Source organism: Chiloscyllium plagiosum, chromosome 4 (assembly GCF_004010195.1).
Source record: "Chiloscyllium plagiosum isolate BGI_BamShark_2017 chromosome 4, ASM401019v2, whole genome shotgun sequence".
NCBI classification, from domain to species: Eukaryota; Metazoa; Chordata; class Chondrichthyes; order Orectolobiformes; family Hemiscylliidae; genus Chiloscyllium; species Chiloscyllium plagiosum.
In genome coordinates this window covers 111,921,903-111,941,410 of record NC_057713.1, presented here as the reverse complement: position 1 = coordinate 111,941,410, position 19,508 = coordinate 111,921,903, and the positions used below count along the sequence as shown (strand labels likewise).

The window sequence follows — 19,508 nt, the reverse complement described above, 5'->3', positions numbered from 1 at the left end:
TGTATACTTTTTTGATTATTAATTAGGTTTTTGTTACAAAATCAAAAACATTTCATATTTATTACAGGATTCATTCCCAGGATTCATTCTTGTGCACTTGCTCCAATGCCAGCACATTCTTCCTTAGATACAGGGCCCAAAATTGCTCATAATATTCCAAATGTGATCTGACCAGAGCTTTATACAGCCTCAGCATTAGATGGCTGCTCTTGTATTATAACCTGCTCAAAATGAATGCTAACACTGTATTTGCTATCCTAACCACCAACTGGACTTGCACATTAACCTTAAGAGAATCCTGAACTAGCGTTCCCAAATTCCTCTGTGCTTCAGATTTATAAATTGTTTCCCCATTTAGACTATACCTCTATTCTTCCTACCAAAGTGCATAACCTCACACTTTTTCTCATTGTATGCCATCTTCCATTTCTTTGCCCACACCCCTAATCTCTACAAGACCTTCTGCAACTTCCCCACTTCCTCAACACTACCTGCCCCTCCAAATATCTTTGTGTCGTTTGTAAACCGAGCAATAAAACTCTCAATTCCTTTGTCCAGATTGTTAACAGTGAATGGTTGTGGTCCCAACACTGAAACCTGCAGAATTCAACTAGTCACTGGCTGCCATCCTGAAAAAGTGGATAGCACTGTTGCCTCACAGCGCCAGAGACCTGGGTTTGATTCCCACCTCGGACAACTCGGTGTCTGCATGGGTTTTCTCCAGGTGCTCCCACAGTCCAAAAGATATGCAGGTTAGGTGAATTGCCCATACTAAATTGCCCATAGTGTTCGGTGCGTTCGTCAGGGATAAATGTAGGGAAATGAGTCTGAGTGGGTTGCTCTTCAGAGGGTCGGTGTGGACTTATTGGGCTAAAGGTCCTGTTTCCACACTGTAGGGAATCTAATCAAAGAGTAGTGCTAGAAAAGCACTGCAGGTCAGGCAATATCTGAGGAGCAGGAAAATCGACCTTTCAGGCAAAATTGGATTGAGTCTCATTCCTGATGAAGGGCTTTTGCCCGAAACATCGATTTTCCTGCTCCTCGGATGCTGTCTGACCTGCTGTGCTTTCCCAGCACTACTCTAATCTTGACTCTAATCTCCAGCATCTGCAGTACCCACCTCCGCCCAATTTAATCTAAAACCCCTTTATCCCTATTCTTTGTTTTCTGCCAGTCAGCCAATCCTCTGACCATGCCAGTACCTTGCCCCTAACACTATGGGCTCTTATTTTATTTAGCAGCCTCCTGTGCAGCATCTTGTCAAAGGCCTTCTAGATATATAAACAGGCCTCGTCTATTGGCTCATTTTTTATAGAACTTGCTTGTTAGCTCCTCAAAGAATTCTTACGGATTTGTCAGGCTTCACCTCCTGTTGACGAAGCCATGCTGACTAAGCCCTATTTTCCTAAGCAATACCAAACACGCTGCAATCCTTAAATTTTAAATTAGATTAGATTTCCTACAGTGTGGAAACAGGCCCTTCAGCCCAACAAGTCCACACCGACCTTCCAAAGAGCAACCCACCCAGATTCATTCCCCTAAATTTACCCCTGACTAATGCACCTAACACAACAGGCAATTCAGCATGGTCAATTCACCTAACCTGCACATCTTTGGACTGTGGGAGGAAACCGGAGCACCCGGAGGAAACCCACGCAGACACGGGGAGAATGTGCAAACTCCACAAAGACAGACAGCTAACCACTGTGCCACCATGCCGCCCCATAATGGATTCTAAAATCTTTCCAATGACGAATATCAGGCTAACAAGCTGATAATTTCCTGCCTTTTGCTTTGTTCCCTCCGCTGTTTGTAAAGGCTTCCTAATCCTTTGGCTTCCCACTAATCTTCATCACATTGTCTGCTTTCTCTTTTCCTTTTATACTGCCCCTGACTTCCCTTGTCAGCCATGGTTGCCTTGTCCTCCCCTTCGTATCATTCTTCTTCTTTGGGATGAATTTCTGCTGTACCTCCTGAATTACCACCAGAAACTCCTGCCATTACTGCTCCACTGTCTTCACTGCTAGGCTCCCCTTCCAATGAACCCTGGCCAGCTCCTCCCTTATGTCTTTGAAGAGGTGACTAAGGTAGTGGACAGAGGAATGTCTATGAATGTTGTTTATCTGGACTTCCAGAAAACATTGATATAATCCCACATAAGAGACTGTCAACTAAATTAGATACCCATGGAATTGAGGGCAAATTACAGACATGGCTGGGAAATTTGTCAAATAGCAGGTAGAAAGTAAAGATAATGGATAGGTACGCAAATGGCAGAACGTGACCAGCAGCGTCCCACATGGGTCTGTGATAGGGCCTTAATTATTCACATTATTAATGACTCGGATAATTACATCGATATCCAAGTCAGATGTCCAATTTGCTGATGACACAAGGTTTAGTAGTATTGTCGACAATGTAGATGAAAGCATAGAATTACAAAGGGATATTGATTCACTAGGTAAATGGACAAAACTGTGGCAGATGAAATTCAATGTAAGTAAGTGTGAGATTCTCCATTTTGGACAGAAAAAGGATAGATCATGATACTTTCTAGATGGTATGAAGTCAAATGCGGTGGATGTCCAAAGAGACTTGAGGGTCCACATACATATCTCTTTAAAATGTCATGAAAAGGTGCAGAAGGTAGTCAAGTAAGCTAATGGAATGCTGGCTTTTGTATCTAGAGGATTGGAGTACAAGGATGCAAACATTATGCTGCAGTTATACACAATCCTGGTTTGATCCCACTTGGAGTACTGTGGACAGATCTTTACAGCAACACGTGGGAAGGATAGAGTCATCTTGGAGTTGACAAGAATGATATGGCAGCACGGTGGCACAGTAGTTAGCAATGCTGCCTCACAGCGCCTGAGACCCAGATTCAATTCCCGCCTCAGGCGACTGACTGTGTGGAGTTTTGCACGTTCTCCCCGTGTCTGTGTGGGTTTCCTCCGGGTGCTCCGGTTTCCTCCCACAGTCCAAAGATGTGCAGGTCAGGTGAATTGGCCATTCTAAATTGCCCGTAGTGTTAGGTAAGGACTAAATGTAGGGGTATGGGTGGATTGCGCTTCAGCGGGATGGTGTGGACTTGTTGGGCCGAAGGGCCTGTTTCCACACTGTAATGTAATGTAATCTAATCTAATCTATAGATACATGGATTTCAGGTGTTAAGTTATGAGGAGAGATTATACAAATTAGGCCTGATTTCTTTAGAATTTAGAAAGTTAAGGTATGATCTGATCAAAGTCTTCAAGGTATTAAGAGGAAAAGACTGAGTAGATAAAGATAAACTATTTCTACTTGTTGGGATTCTAGAACTAGAGGGCAGAGTCTGCGAATTAGGGCCAGATCATTCAGGAGAAACATTAGGAAGCACTTTGACACACAAAGGGTGGTAGATGTTTGGAAATCTCTTCCAAACAAAAAGCAATGGTTGCTGAATTAGTTATTAATGTTAAATTTGAAATAGATACATTTTTGTAAAGCAAGGGATATGGAGCAAAGGCAGAGAAACTGAGTTAGACCACAGATCAACTGTGATCTTACTAAATGGTGGAACAGGCTTGAGGGGCTGAGTGGCCAACTCTTTTTCCTATGCTCCTAGAACAACAAACTTTGGAACAATTGTAAGCAGGACAGTGCAGAGCTCCTTTTGAACACTGACAATCCAGTGGAATTGATGGCGAGGTAGCAGATGAAGTTCAATGCAGAGAAGTGCAAGATGATGCACATTGGTACAAAGAACACAGAGACAGTATGAAATAAAGAGTACTATTATAAAGGGTGTGCAGGTGCAGAGAGACCTGGGTGTTTTGGTGTATAAGTCATTAAACTTGGCAGGATAGGTAGACAGAGATGGTAAAAAGGCATACAGTATTCTTGGCTTCATTAACAGAGGCTTGGATACAAGAGCAGGGAAGTGATATTGAACTTACACTGGACACTGCTTAGACCTCTCCTGTAGTATTGTGTATAGTACCTGGTGTAACACTTGGAGGGATGTGAATCATCAGAGAGACAGCACAGAAGAAGTTTGTGAGAATGGATGCAGGGATGAGAAACTTCAATTATGAAGGTAGATTAGAGAAGTTGAAACTTGGAGAGAAGCAGACTGAGGGAAAATCTGATGGAAAGTTTTCAAAATCATGGCAGTCTTGACAGTTTAGACAGAGAGAAACTGTTCCCACTCACAAAAGGATCAAGAACCAGAAGGCATTGTTTTAAAAGTGTTTTGCAGAAGAATTAAATGCAAGGTGAGAAAAAGACTTTCTAATACAAGTGGCTCATTTGGAACGCACTGCCAGAAAGTGATGTAGAGACTGGAGGCATTCATTTAAGACCCGAATGATTACTTAAGTAGAATATTAACATGCAGGGTTATGGGGAAAAGGTATGAGTTTTACACTTGGTCGAAATGCTTGCAGAGCTGACTTAATCGACTGAATAGATTCCTTCTGCACTGTAACAAATCTGTAATTCAATGAAGAGAATTGTTCTGGGGGAGTTCAGTAACGTGGATGCATTGGAGAAGCTGGGATTATTGAAGGTTGAGAGTAGATTTTAGGAGAGATGTTTTACGTAACGGGGATCTAAACAGTGACAATAAAAGATGCTGTTCCCAGTGGCTGAAGGTTCAAAGACCAGAGGACAACGATTTGAAAAGATTAGCAAAAAAAAACTTTGGAGACATGAAGTAAATCTTTTTACAGAATTAGCAATTACGATCTGGAATGGACTGCCTGGGAATATAATGGAGACAGTCAACTGTGGCTTTCAATCAGGAATTAGATAAGCAGTTGAAGGAAATTTCCAAGTCTACGTAGGAAGTGGAGGTTGTCCGAAAGGTTTGTTGTTTTTGAGGCATGGATGTGACAAGTCGAATGGCCTCCCTCTGTGCTATATCTATTCCATGATTCTGTGAACTCTTCCAAGACTAATCATGACTTTAATGACCAATTAAAACTGAAATTTGCATTACTGGCTTTGGAAGAGTTTGAAAACTATCCCATGAACTGTGATATGCTGAGAGAAATTAGATTTATCTGTTTTTACCATCAAGACTCCCCTCAGTACATCATCAAAGATACAAGCAAATTATGAACACTTACCAACAATCAGTTAGACATTATCAAGTTTACCACTGTCTAATTAAAATCAAGGACAAGGCATTTTTCAGAATAACCCTGAAAGACAGCTTTATTTTGTGTCAAAGTTTATGACCAGAAACAACATCACATCGCCTTTCAACAACAGTAAAGTGAGTTTCAGTCACCAGCACCAATGGTTTATTTGCATTGTGTCACTCACCTGGGTTCAAGAATTTCCAGTTCTTGTAGACAAATAGCGAGAGGAATCTTACTGAAAGACCATGACTCAGAATCAACCAACTGGGTCACATGGCTCAGCAGCTTTATTTCATATTCAAATTCCAAAATTCTCCAATACCCTAATTAGCAAAGGGAAATAAAGGGGTATGGTAAAACTATATGGTCCAAATCTTTTAGTTTAGCGTCTTTTTAAAAATTAGGCACTGAAACAAGAAAAAGTGGGTTTAAAAACCAGCATTTGAAAGAGGAGGCTGCAGTTTTTCAAGAAAGTAACCTGATACCCATTGCATTGTGGAAACAGCTGTTTGGACAGTTCGGAGACAATTTGACCTGAGAAGGTGGACTGATGTAGTTTTTGGTGCCAATAAGAAGTTAGCCAGTCTGTAGACTAGTGACAAGTTATCAATGGCAATTTCTTTTTGCCTGCCAACAACTGTTGATTGTGAAATAACTGCACAGAGGCGGTATCCTGTCACCAAGTTTCTACCTTTATTTGCTTGTGCACAGTACACTGACTGAGGAGATTCTAATTTCCTGTTTTTTTAATTTTATTAGACAACACATAGTTTACAAAACAATTAACAGTTGTATACAGAGAAACAGCAATTTTACAAGGGAGAGGAATGGCAAAGCCAGGCCCACACCCTACCATTCAACCAGTTTTCCTGTTTATATTGGTTAGCCAGAGCTTTTCTGATTAGCCCAGATTAACAACCCCAATCAAGGATCTCAGAGTCAATAAGATCCAGCTTGTTCCAATCACAACAGATTGGTTCTCAGGTAACTGCGTAACTTGGAGCGAACAGCAAGTTAGAAATAGAGAAAAGTGTTCAGTATTCCCAAGGTCAGGAGCAGTTTCTCTGTGTTCTCTTTAATCAAAACTCACTGCAAACCTAAAAAAAAGTTTATCTTTCCTGCAAAAGTCATTGTAAGCTGTGAGAGACTTGTTGTAAGTGAACTAATCAGTTTCTGTCTCTCACTTTCGCGCTGGAGAAAGGTGACTGAAGCAAGGTACTGACCAGCAGAAGTCATAAAGATTATTTCAAGAATAAAACCTGGGAACTGAACTGTTTTTCCAATCTATCCCCTCTTGTCCATAACCTATTAAACCCAGTCTATTTGCCTGTGTGTGCATGAGGGGGAATTTAAAAAAGGATTTGAGTTTTATTAGAAGTATTATACTTTGATAGTTTATAACTTTAAAATAGAATAGAATATCCTTGATTGTCACATGTACTCCACTTCAGAAGCGCAGGATTGTAGTGAAAAGTTTTACAATGTTACCTCTTGAAGGCACCATCTTAGACACAGAATCTTAGATACAGAAGAGGAATGAAAAGAAAAGTAGCTGCATTACTTTATAGAGTTTAAAGAATAAGTTAGAAATAAGACAAAGTCAAAGGAATGACATTACAGTCAGATAAAAAAAAATTCCACATAAACATTACATTGCAGCAGCTCAATGCAGGGGCTTCCCCACGTGGTCTGACTGCCCATGCCAGAACCCAGCCCAACAACCCTCCCTACTCTGCACTGGTTCTCAGCTGCTCCAAGATAAGTTCCAGGACAGCTTCCCCTGTGCCAGCCTCCATCCAGGTCTGCTTCTCCCGCATTGGCCGTTGCTTTGGGTCAGCTTCCCCGTGTCAGCCATTGCTCTAAGACGGCTTATCCCTCGCCAGCCACCATCCTGGACTGCTACCTGTAGCTGGAATCTAATTACTTGTAATAAATTGTAATTCTTGTTCAATACTGAAACTGGGGTCATTCTTTCTAACAATGTGGCTTTGAAAGGTAAGTAAATTGGGGACCTTTATGTGCTTTATAAATTCTTTACCTTTGTATCAACTCCTGGAATAGCTGGGTTTAATTTCCAGCCTGCGACTCCAGGGAGTCATATCAGTAAAGAAGAATAAAAATGCACAGCTTGCTATTTTAACTTAACCCTCATAAATATTATTCTGGCTTCCTAGCAGTAACAGACACCACATTAATCAGTGAAGCTGTTTGTTTTAAAGAGGATGAGATACAACAGCATGAGTGCAGCCTTTTCCAGAAAGCATTAACGCACCAATGAAACTTATCCCCGGAGCTACTGCAACAGTGATGAATAATTGTCGACAGAATCACATGAACCCAGCAGCTCAGGTATCATAGACAAAAAATAGCAATGCTTCAGCAAAGCAAAGCCCAACCCTCTTCAATGATGTTGCTTTCCCTACAAATAATTTATTAAAGAATGATCGTTCAAATAAATATTTTCAAGAAGAAATCAGTCATGACCTTAGAAGAGTATTTAAATCAACAAGAGCATTATGGGTCCTTCATGTGCCAAGGTGGTTATAACACCCTTCAATAGTGAAGAATTAACTGACCGAAGAACTTGACCAGGGCTTTTTCATTTACTAACATAATCATTCTGCATACTGTGAACTGAATATCATACACACTGTAACTAACAACTTGAGATTAATTTTTGTGTTAGGCCGAACTAAAGGTTTTGGCTCGGAATACACAACACCACAGATAGTTGGGTAACATTAAACTATATTCACAACGCTCAGTTTAACAACACCATTTGGTTTCTCAGTTAGGTGCCCTAATTGGTCCATTCTAAATGTTAACAACTCATGGGTATATCTCCAAAAGTAAGGGCAACTTCCCAGCCACTTAACCTGATGAACACTGTCTAGTAAATATTTTCTGTTAATTCTACTGTGGGGAGTAAAGAGAACAGAGCCATCTCAACCTCACACCTCATTTTCCCTCAGGAATCACATGATAGTGAGCAGAAGAGATGGTGTGGCTAACATTTCACCATCATCCTTACTGTCGGCTGACATGACAATGGCTTGTGTCTGGGACCTTTACAATTTCGATGGCTCAGTATTGTAAGATGCAATGCAATTATCAAAGAATCCATCAGTACCGCTCTTGATACAAGATCTTACAGCTTGGATTCTGTCCAGGCCCACAGCTTTTGTTGCAATCAGCCCACTCAGCTGCTGCTTAATGTCACCTGGACTGAAATAAATAATGGTTGACCATGGGAACCTTCTGCTATTTATATCTCAGCAATATTCTGCATTAACCTGTTAGTCTAATAAAGGACATGTCATCTCATCTGGTGAATTGAAGACACCAAGATTGAATTTCTGCAGATGTTTCTTCTACTCATTCACAATAATCTCAATACAAGGTTGTGTAAATACAAAATAAATGGTGTTTACATTATTTTTGTCATTCTACAGCAAATCAGATGAGTAAGAGAAACTGCTGTGGAAATTCAACACCATGAGTTATACTCGACACTTTAAATTTACCTTCAATCCTGCATGCATGTATCTGCTGTAATTGCTGCATTATTTCCTGTTCACTGGCTTGAATCCTTTCCATTAAATCTTCCTTTGTATACTGCAATGCAAAGGAAACAGCAGTTTCAATTAAAAGACAAACATGTCAGAAATTAAATTTCGTAACTTTTGGCAAAGCAACACATCGAAGGAAAAGCACATTGGAAGCATGATGCTTCACAGTGTGGCAGCTTGCAGTTTTAATTTATCTCAGGAGTTGGAGTGGACCTGTGAACTGACACTGTGTGTAACTTCACAATCAAAGAAAGAACCATCCTATTGTTGGCTTTCACTCCCCACTCAGTTGTCACCTAAAATTCCAGTATAAATCCTGACAGCCATTTACTGCTCACCCAGCAAATCAATTGTTGTGTTGGTCCCAGATAAACATCCTGAAAAATGAGGGGCTTGGAATGAAGATTGACATCTTCAATAAAATTCTCCCTCATAAGATCATATGAACTTTATTATAAACTTGGAAATGTAACAATTATTTTCTGTGTTGGAGATATTCTTCCCCACTATATTATTCTTCAAATTATGCAGCTTTTCACACAAGATTAAAAGAAGAATGTAATGCATTTGTATAATGCCTCTCACAATGTGTCAAAGCATAATCAACTCAGTGCTTTTGATGTGTGGTCACTGTTGCAGTATAGAAAATTTGTAATCAATGTGAGCAGGATATCACAAACAGCGATGTGATGAAGGCGAGTTATTCTGTGTTAATACATTGATCAAGGGATAACTACTGGCACAGATACTTGGGAAAATTACTCTGAACTTGTGTGAAATAAAGCCATGGGATCATTTACATCCACCCATCCACCTTGGAAAGCAGCTGATGTCGTTGTTTAATATCTAGTATAGAAGACAGCACCTCAGGCAGTATAACATTCCTTCTGTGTTTCAATGCCTAAATTCTTGTGCTCAAGTCTCTAGAGTGTATGTAAACACATAGCATTCAGACTCAAGGACAGGAATGCTATCAACTGAGCTAAAAGTTACTCTTCATAGTTCAGCAAATTTGATGATAAGACCAGAATAGTTCTACATTTAATTCATGGTTTATGCTGAGGTCATTGATTTCAAGCTAGACAGTCTGATGGCTGTTACAATCATCCTAAGCATTATTAGTTTGAGGAATTCATAAAATCAACAATAAGTTCTAGTTCAAAACACAGAGTTAAAATATATTTTATCTCAGGACTTCCCAAACAGTGGAACAGTCAGAAATGGGTGTCGTAGACCTCCAAATGAGGTTTCACAGCCGTGAGGTGCTTTTTAATAAAATGCTGGACATGATCTTTGAGTCCTGCTCCAAAGGGGCAATGGAAAAGTAGGTTGTTAAAAATTCCTGAAGGTTAAGCACCTTGCTTCTAGCACCCCGCAGCTCATGACTCCAACATCTCTCTGCCCTAACACTCATACTTCTCATTAAAGTGTCATAGTAATTTTAAAAGCTCAAAATGGAGTATCTGTGGGATAAGATTTGTGATGCACTCTTCTACATTTTGGATAGAATAGTCTGAAAGGAAAAATATACACTGACAATACCTTTGAATACGTTGAATTTCTTTCTTTCTCACTCGAAGGCCCCTCATATTGGTTTTCCATTAGAAGTTTCTTCAACTTCTTCAATTTGGGTCGAGTTCTTTTTAATTCCCAGTAGCTTTTAGCAAAACCATAAATCTGTCCAAATCAAAGCATTTTTAAATTAAAACAAACACTACTAGATTATTGGAAATATAAATAACTGTTCGTTGAGGATGAATGACGCAATCTCAGTTCGTTTTGAAGGTGAAGTGTATTATTTCTGCAGCTTTATATTTAAATTGATAGCAAAGAATCTACTTATACTTCTCATTTAACTCCAAATAATTATCTTACCCTTTGTATATAACCTGCATGTTACACTGTTTCATTTACTCAAAAATGTTTCCACAGCCTTATTCCTGGGCCCCACAAACTTTATTCTCTGTCAAATTTCCAGGCTTCTTTTCCTCTCCACTATTCTGTCCAACCACTTAAACTTATTCCAAACCAATCTTTTGTTTCCACATCCCTCTTCTTTAAATCTTACACTGCCATCATTTTTTTTTCCAGTCATCCCTGCACTATAGCCAATCACAATGTTCTCCCCTTGGTTTTATTCCAGTCCCTTTTCTGCTTCAAACCTGTTCATATCTAACAGTTTCCAGTCCTGATGAAAGGCCAGCAGCCTAAATGTTAATTCCGTTTCCCTCTCCATAGATACCACCTCACTTGTTGACTATTTCATCGTTCTTCTATTTCAGATTTCCAACATCCACAAAACCGTACTGTTTTTAAACTTAATCTGTTCCGTCCCTTCACAATTTGAAATCACTATTAAACCACCTATGATTTCCTGTTCCAAAGAAATTAGTCCCATGATTCAAGCAATAATCTAGTTTATAGTATACTTTCTTATCCTCCTTCACATCCTTCCTATAGAGTAGCATCCAGAACTGCAAATAATACTCCAAGCGTGATCTCAGCAGGTCTTATAGATTTACAATACATCTGAGCTTAAATATTCCAAATCACTTGTCCTACATCCTATTATTTTATCAGTTGCTGATTTGAACTGCTGCTTTCAATAATTAGTAAACACCAAAATACGACTAAGTCTGTCCACCATCAAAGAAGCTCAAGTTTTGATTGTGATAAAGGATGCTGTTGTTCCATCAAAAACCATAAGCAATCCACAAGATTGCTCTCCCTGCCACCAGATTACAGGTAAATTCCTGCAGCATTGTCACATTGTTGTCACAGTGAATATAACTGTGTTATCCATAGGATCCACTTGCACAAATCATCAGGTTTAAGGGAACAGAACCTTACAGCCTTTCAACCTTTACTACTGAGAATCAGTAACAATATCATGGAATATCATAACACAAAACTTCTATTTATACAAGACCTTAATGTGGAAAAGTGGTCAAAACTGCTTTCACACAAATACAGTCAAAGACTGACAGGGTCAAAGAATAAATGTTAAGAACCAAAACCAGTTCTGAGGAAGGGTCACCAGATCTGAAAGGTTAACCCTGATTTCTCTTCACAGATGCTGTCAGACCTGCTGCCCTTTTCCACCAAATTCTGGTTTTGTTTCTGATTTATGACATCCTCAGTTCTTTTAGATTTTTTTTAAAGTAGACATTAAGAAACTGATTAAGAATTTGTTCATGCAGGAAAATTTTATGAAGAATCTTAAAGATGAATTGTTGCTGGGTCACAATTCTGAAATTCCCCCACCTGAAGACACTCCTGCTACTATTCTCAGCCTAGATCAGGGAATTAACTTACAGGACTTTATTAGGCAATTAGCTTCTAAGCCAATGGTGACAGAAGGAACCAACATAGCAGACTGTCATTAAGCCACTAATGGCAGACTAATTCACACGAACTGAAGGAAAGAGGATCCATCCTAACTCAACCTCGCTCATACATGATTCCAGGGCCTGCTGTGCTTTTCCAGCACCACTCTAATCTTGACTCATACATGATTCCAATAACATACCAATGTACTTATCTCTTATCTGTGCTCTGAAAGGCCCAGCAAGCCATTTAGTTGCAGCAAATTATCTGCACCAGTTCAAAACATCAGCCCATCTTTTTCTCATGACAACGAAGAATAGACAATACATGATGGCCATGTCAGCAGTAGTCACATTTGGAGATTTTATTTTTAAACCATTGTATCTCAATAAATAATTATGTGCAGAAAGATAATTATCCCTTCAAGAAATCCTTGTTTACATAAAGACTTCACCTGACAGTGTATCAAATGTTCTGAGCTTGATTCAGATCCAAGTTGATCAGGGGTTTTGCAGTCAGGTATGATGAGCAACATGTTTGATGTATCAGCAATCTTCAAATCATACGTTTTATCTTCGCTGCACAGCACAGCATGTTCATCCATATCACCTCGAATAATCAAGCTGAAAGCAAAAAATTAACATACTGAATGCTATTTAAGCATTAATTAATAAGGCTAAATTTATAACTGCTCAATCTGAAAATGTCAAAACATTAAAAACAAACCACTCAAATCTCCAAGTCAATAGAAGCCTAAGAACCTTAAATTACCACATGAGCAAGAGCACAACAAAATCTATAGAAGGATAACAGAGAATGAGTGCACAGTGAGAGAGAGACAGTAGCAGCAGTGAGTGTGAGTGCACAGTGAAACCAGTGGAAAGGTAAAACAGCACCAAGTGGCAGCATCAAGCAGGAGGTCAGAGTGAGACCAGGCAGGAGAGTAAAAGACAGGCAACAGTAGTGTTGAGAATAAGTGCACAGTGGGATAGGTCAGCGAATATAAAAAGCTAGCTGGTTCAGAGCCAACTAACTGCATTCAATAAAAATAGTGTGCTGTCTCAGGAAAGCAGTGAAATGATTGATTGGTGAGTATTTCTCTTTCTCAACCCCTAGAAAATGACTTTTAATTCAAGTTAGGAGCTGAGTAATTAGAAGCATCAATTAACATAAACATGACAATAACTGACTGAATAAGAATATGAGCATGGAGCAGGTCTAGAGCCATTAATTAAATTTAATACTTAAAACAACGTCCAACTAGCCTGTGAAAGAAGGAACAGATTTTATTTTAGGACATGTGAGCTGGAACTTGTTTCTTCCAATTCCTGTGGTACGTGGAAACCTCAACACAACATCTGAGGAATGATGAGCATCTGAAGGGAACAGAGTTCAAAAATAGTATTGTATAGCTAACTATAATGGTACAAAGTATAATAATGTAGTTCAGACAGGTACTCAAACTGGAGAGTGCTGGAAATAATACTAAGAAAGATTGCAGGTTAATCCATGGCACCAATGGGCAAGTAACTGCACACGAGGGAACAGAGAAGAACACAGAAAAACAATTATGAAAGGAGATTCCATAGTCAGGATGACAGAGAGGTATTTCTGTAACCATCACTGTGTTGAGGCCTCATATTATGTTATTATTATTGTTTGGAAATTTGCGTTATTAACTGATAGAGCTATATATAGCTTTAAGTTTGACTTGTATTTCTATACTGTGTGTATTAAGGAGAAGATGTGGTTTTAGTTTCATTTTAGGTGTTCCATGAATGATGTTGGAAATTTGTTGGTATATGCATTTTGCATGAGGATTCACACAGTGGAGTATATCTTAAGGTGAACAATTCATAGAGGAGAGAAAAAGATAAAATGAAAAGCTGTTAAAACCACAGCATCATCACAGGAGTCCAGAATCATAGAAAAGCCAGAACCAGTCAGAAGGTTCAGTCAAAGCAAGAAGGTGCTGATGTTTTAGCAGTTTCCCAACAGTCAGGGCTGAGGAAAAGGTCTTGGGTTGCGTAAGAGAAAAACATCCCAAGATTCTGAGAGTTTCAGTCTGTCGATAGGAGACAATGGAGGCTGAAGTGCTAACCTCATAAAAGGACTAGCCAGGAAACTGCTCAAAGCTAAGAAGAAAGCTCCAGAAACCAATTACAAACATGTCAATTAAACAAGGACTTTTAAAAGTGAGGTTGGGATGACACTTTACTGAGGTTTGAATATCTGTAAAGTTGTTGTTGAGGAGAAGAGGGTTCAATCTTTATTTCTGAGATTTGTAATAAATTTGTAATCAATTTAAAGTAGTTCTTGTATAGTATAATATAATTTGGGACTTTTTTTTCCTTTTGTGTATAATAAACTTTGATGTCCTTTTATTATAAGGACATTGAATATGAGCCGCTTGAATATATTCAGTGACTAACCACCAAAGTAAACAGATAGCAAAAATAAACATACAGTCTATCCAGGAGAAAGTGAGGATTGCAGATGCTGGAGATCAGAGCTGAAAATGTGTTGCTGGAAAAGCGCAGCAGGTCAGGCAGCATTCAAGGAGCAAGAGAATCGACGTTTTGGGCATGAGTCCTTCTTCAGGAATGAGGAAAGTGTGTCCAGCAGGCTAAGATAAAAGGTAGGGAGGAGGGACTTGGGGGAGGGGCGTTGGAAATGTGATAGATGGAAGGAGGTCAAGGTGGAAGGAGGCCTATCACCCTCACCTTGACCTCCTTCCACCTATCGCATTTCCAACACCCCTCCCCCAAGTCCCTCCTCCCTACCTTTTATCTTAGCCTGCTGGACACACTTTTCTCATTCCTGAAGAAGGTCTTATGCCCGAAACGTCGATTCTCCTGTTCCTTGGATGCTGCCTGACCTGCTGCGCTTTTCCAGCAACACATTTTCAGCATACAGTCTATCCAGCCAGCTCTCACCCTGGGGCCTAACATGTGCAGTATTACCATCAACTGTGATCATAATCACGATGAGTCCTGCATCGTACATTGCCTCCCTAGTGCCAGAATAAAGAATATCACATAAATGAGTCAAGGTTATTCTGTCGAAGGAAGGGAGTAGGCAAACAACAGCCAGATATTGAGGCCCGATAGTTAGATTTCAAAATTGAGGGAGGATATTAAAAAATAGCACAATGAGTATTTTGCAGCAATTGAGGGGAGAAATGGGAAAAACAGAGGACCAACGCATAGCTTGAGGCATGGTGCAGGAGGGAGAGCTTCAGATTCTTTGGACATTGAGACCAGTTCTGGGGCAGGAGTCACCAATTCCTATCAAAGGGTGGGTAACATATCAACAAGGCCACAGCCAAAGTCTGCGTGGGATGGTTCGCTAACGTGGTTGAGGAGAATCTAAACTAAATTGGAAGATTTAGCTTAAGCATACAAGTATAAAGTGAAAACGTCAGCCAGTAATGGAGAAGGGAGACGTACTACACTCCATAGGAGTGAACTAAGGAGGACTATGTGGCATACAACGATAAGTTTACAGCATGTATATAAATGCACAAAGTGTGATGAACTAACACTGATGAAGCACAAATAGTCACATGGAAATATTGTGTAGCAACAATAGTGGAAAAGTGGGTTAAAATGGTGAGGGCTATCAAGAATTTAAAATGTTCAAAAAAGACAGGGTGGGAAAAAGGGAGATGTATTGGAGTACTGATTAAAGAAGACATTGCAGTGTAGGAAAGAGAAGATATCCTAAAAGGGGCAAAGACAGAATCTGGTTCAGTCTGAGAAGCAAAATTGGTATATTGTGCTGCTGAAGTGTCCTATCAGCCTCCAAATAGCGAGAGCAAGATAGAGGACCAAATCTGCAGAGAAATCAGAGATATGCCAGAACAGTTGGGTGATGATACTGTGGGGCTTTAATTTACTGTATCATTTGGAATACTGTTAGAGTAAATGGGTAAGGGGGCAGGGAATTTGTGAAATGCATGCAGAAGAACTTCCCTGGCACATAAAAAATTGATTATCAAAATTGTGCCGGATGGGACATGAGCAAAGCACAGGTCTTCGAAGATGGCAAGAAATAATGCGAGTGGCCAGCAAACCACATGGGATTTTGGGCTTCAAAGAGATATTGTGTTCAAAGGCAGAAAAGTGAGGCTGACCTTTCTTAAAACTCTGGTTAGGCCACAACCATAGTATGACAACCAGAACCAGTCGCCATGCTTGAGGAATGATTTGAGGACTCTTGAGAATTTACAGGGGAACTTACCAGAATAGTTGGCGGATCGAGCAATTTAGCTACAAGGTGATGTCTGAAAAAAACACAAAGGATTAGGGTGCAGGTTTGCTCGCTGAGCTGTAGGTTTGATACCCAGACGTTTCATTACCTGGCTCGGTAACATCATCAGTGGCGACCTCCAAGTGAAGCGAAGCTGTTGTCTCCTGCTTTCTATTTATATCTTTCTCCTGGATGGGGTTCCTGGGATTTGTGGTGATGTCATTTCCTGTTCGTTTTCTGAGGGGTTGATAGATGGCATCTAGATCTATGTGCTTGTTTATGGCATTGTGGTTGGACAAAACCAACGTCATCTATAAAATTCCATGCAAGGACTGCCACAAACACTACGTAGGACAAACAGGAAGAAAGTTAGCCACCAGGATACACGAACACTAGCTAGCCACAAAAAAAACACGACCCCTTCTCCCTCATAGCCCTACACACGGATGAAAAAAACCACCGTTTCGACTGGGACAACACATCTATCCTGGGACAGGCTAAGCAAAGACATGCCAGAGAATTCCTAGAGGCCTGGCACTCCAACCACAACACCATAAACAAGCACATAGATCTAGATGCCATCTATCAACCCCTCAGAAAATGAACAGGAAATGACATCACCACAAACCCCAGGAACCCCATCCAGGAGAAAGATATAAATAGAAAGCAGGAGACAACAGCTTCACTTCACTTGGAGGTCGCCACTGATGATGTTACCTAGCCAGGTAATGAAACGTCTGGATATCAAACCTACAGCTCAGCGAGGAAACCTACACCCTAAACTTCAACCTGAGCTACAAACCTTGCGAACACAAAGGATATTGAGGAGGGGGTGGAACTGGTTCAGGTTTGCAAGGTTCTAACAGGTATGAATAAGGTCCACAAGAAAAAGCTGTGCCCAGTGACTAATGATACAAGAACTCAGGGGGCACAGATTAAAGATCTTGGGCAATAGACGCAGAAAGAATGAGGTAGAACTTATTTTGCAACACGTGGGAATAACGTAGAACTTTCTGCTGTAAGAATGATGGAAACAGCAATGACCAATGGTTTCGAAAGAAGATTGGATTGGGCACTTAACAGGGAGAATGTGCAAACTCCACACAGATAGTCGCCCATGACTGGAATCAAACCTGGGACCCTGGTGCTGTGAGGTAACAGTGCTAACCACTGAGCCACCATGCCGTCCTGACTTCTAAGACACTGAAGCAGAATGTGTATATGTCCAGCATGATCTGGATCACGTCCAGGTTTAGGCTGACAAGTGCCAAGTAACATTTGTGCCTCACAGGTGCCAGGCCATGACCATCTCCAACAAGAGAGAATCCAACCATCACTCCTTGGTGTTCATTGGCATTACCTTCACTGAATTCCCTCAGTATATGGGGCTTAAGAAGGACCAGGAACAGAGGAAGTGGTAGATACAGGTAGTTACAGCATTTAAAAAGCATTTGAATAGGTATATTAACAGGAAAAGTTTAGCGGGACATGAGCCAAACACAGGCAAGTGGGACTAGTTTAGTTTGGGCGATTTGGTTGACATGGGTGAATTGGACCGAAAGGTCCATTTCCATGCTGTATGACTCCATGAAATTGCCATTTAAAAACTGTGGCTATAAGCGCAGATTAGAGGGTAAGGATCTTGTAGATTCCTTCTTCCCAAAGCCTGTCCACCATCAACACAACACAACGCTCTCTATTACATTTTCACTCATCTCTCTGAGGTTGAATTTGATTTTATTCTTTAGCACTGTATGGTTACTTCCCATGTTGAATGAAAAAGACACCAATTGTTAATGCTGTTTTAAAATAAAACACCTCATTGGAGGCTATGTATTTGAACTTTACACGTGTGGTCCCTGGAGTTAGCATTGCATACATGGTCATGTTCCAGAGAGACAAAGAAAGTTTGAATTCTGCTTTAGATTGTTGCCAGTGAAAAGGTCAAGAGACACACAAAAGCAAAGTCCTATGGATGCTTGAGAAGCTCAACAGGTCTAGTAGCATCTTGGAGAGAGAAACAGAGTTAAAATTAACTCGCTGAGCTTGTCCAGCAATTTTTGCTTCTGATTTCCAGCATCTGCAGTTCTTTCCTGTTCATATCTGATACGAAGTCACACTAGACTTGAAACAAAGTTAAAAGTCACACAACACCAAGTTATACACCAACAGGTCTATTTGGAAGCACTACCTTTTCGAGCACTGCTCCTTCATCAGGTGGTTGTGGCTGAAGGAGCAGCGCTTCGAAAGCTAGTGCTTCCAAATAAACCTGTTGGACTATAACCTGGCGTTGTGTGATTTTTAACTTTGTACACCCCAGTCCAACACTGGCATCTCCAAACTCGAAACATTCAATCTCTCTCCTTCTCCCCAGACGCTGTTGAGTTTCTAGGGCACTTTCTGGTTTTATTTCAAGGCAAAAAGACAAAACTGTGCACGCTGAGCTGTGTCACAGCAGGAACCCTACCTCTGCCCGGACTCGATGTGTTTACAGAGCGTCTCGTCCACTTCCATGAGACAGTAATCCTCCGAACTGCATCTCTCACTGAAGGATAGGCATTGGACTGTTGGTTTTAACTCGGACGGGTCCAATTTGGCGACTTGTAAAGTAGCGCGAATCTGCGGCAGAGTCCTCTCACATTCAACACCGCGCTGTTCCATGTTGACAGAGGGGGACTGATTGACAGAGCAGGGAACCAAGAGAAAGGAGCCGGCCACCGGAACCTTCAGCAATAAGATACTGTATCCAATCCGAGCCGAAGGCGGGAGAATGCCTATTTCCTCAAAAAAAGAAACATCGCGCCACTTCTGTTTAAAGCTGCCCAACTGTGATCTGAGGTCTGCCTGATCAATACCAACAGTTTTAAATACAGATAAAATGAATGGGAAACAAAGACCGAAACGTTAACTCTGCTGTCTCTCCACAGACCAGCTGAGCTTTTCCAGCAATTTCTGATTGCCAGCATCCTCAGTTCTTTTGGGTTTTTTTTATAATGAATGGGATGTTGCTGTTGGGCTGACAGAAAAAAAGCGTGAAGAAAGGGTTTACTAGAATAGTTCCAGAAGCTATTTGGGGGAGCAGGTTGTAATTGTTATTGCTGCTTGGGTGGTTTTATCCTGTCCCTTATATCCCGCTTCCTATCCCCGAGGTTTTTGTTCTGATCCTGTTGTCCTCAAAGCTTTCCTCCACAAAGCTGCGAAAATTCTGCCCTTTTCGTCTTCCAAATCAACATAC

The 19,508-nt window shown here is 40.5% G+C and overlaps 1 protein-coding gene across 3 annotated transcripts in view; it reads right to left on the bottom strand.

Moving 5' to 3' along the window:
- The window catches only part of dscc1 (DNA replication and sister chromatid cohesion 1), a 37,305-nt gene extending 18,265 nt beyond the window's left edge, over window positions 1–19,040 (bottom strand). The window contains exons 1-5 of one of the 3 annotated variants that reach the window (XM_043688974.1): window positions 18,741–19,040; window positions 12,477–12,645; window positions 10,238–10,372; window positions 8,651–8,741; window positions 5,311–5,449 (exon numbers count right to left, since the gene is read on the bottom strand). In XM_043688974.1, coding sequence (XP_043544909.1) covers window positions 5,311–5,449; window positions 8,651–8,741; window positions 10,238–10,372; window positions 12,477–12,645; window positions 18,741–18,934 — 728 coding nt within the window. In that variant the 5' untranslated portion in view covers window positions 18,935–19,040. Of the gene's footprint in view, window positions 1–5,310; window positions 5,450–8,650; window positions 8,742–10,237; window positions 10,373–12,476; window positions 12,646–12,748; window positions 12,860–18,740 lie in introns of those variants that run through there. The other 2 variants (XM_043688973.1, XM_043688975.1) reach the window with 2 other exon arrangements.
- Window positions 19,041–19,508: the final 468 nt, after the last annotated feature.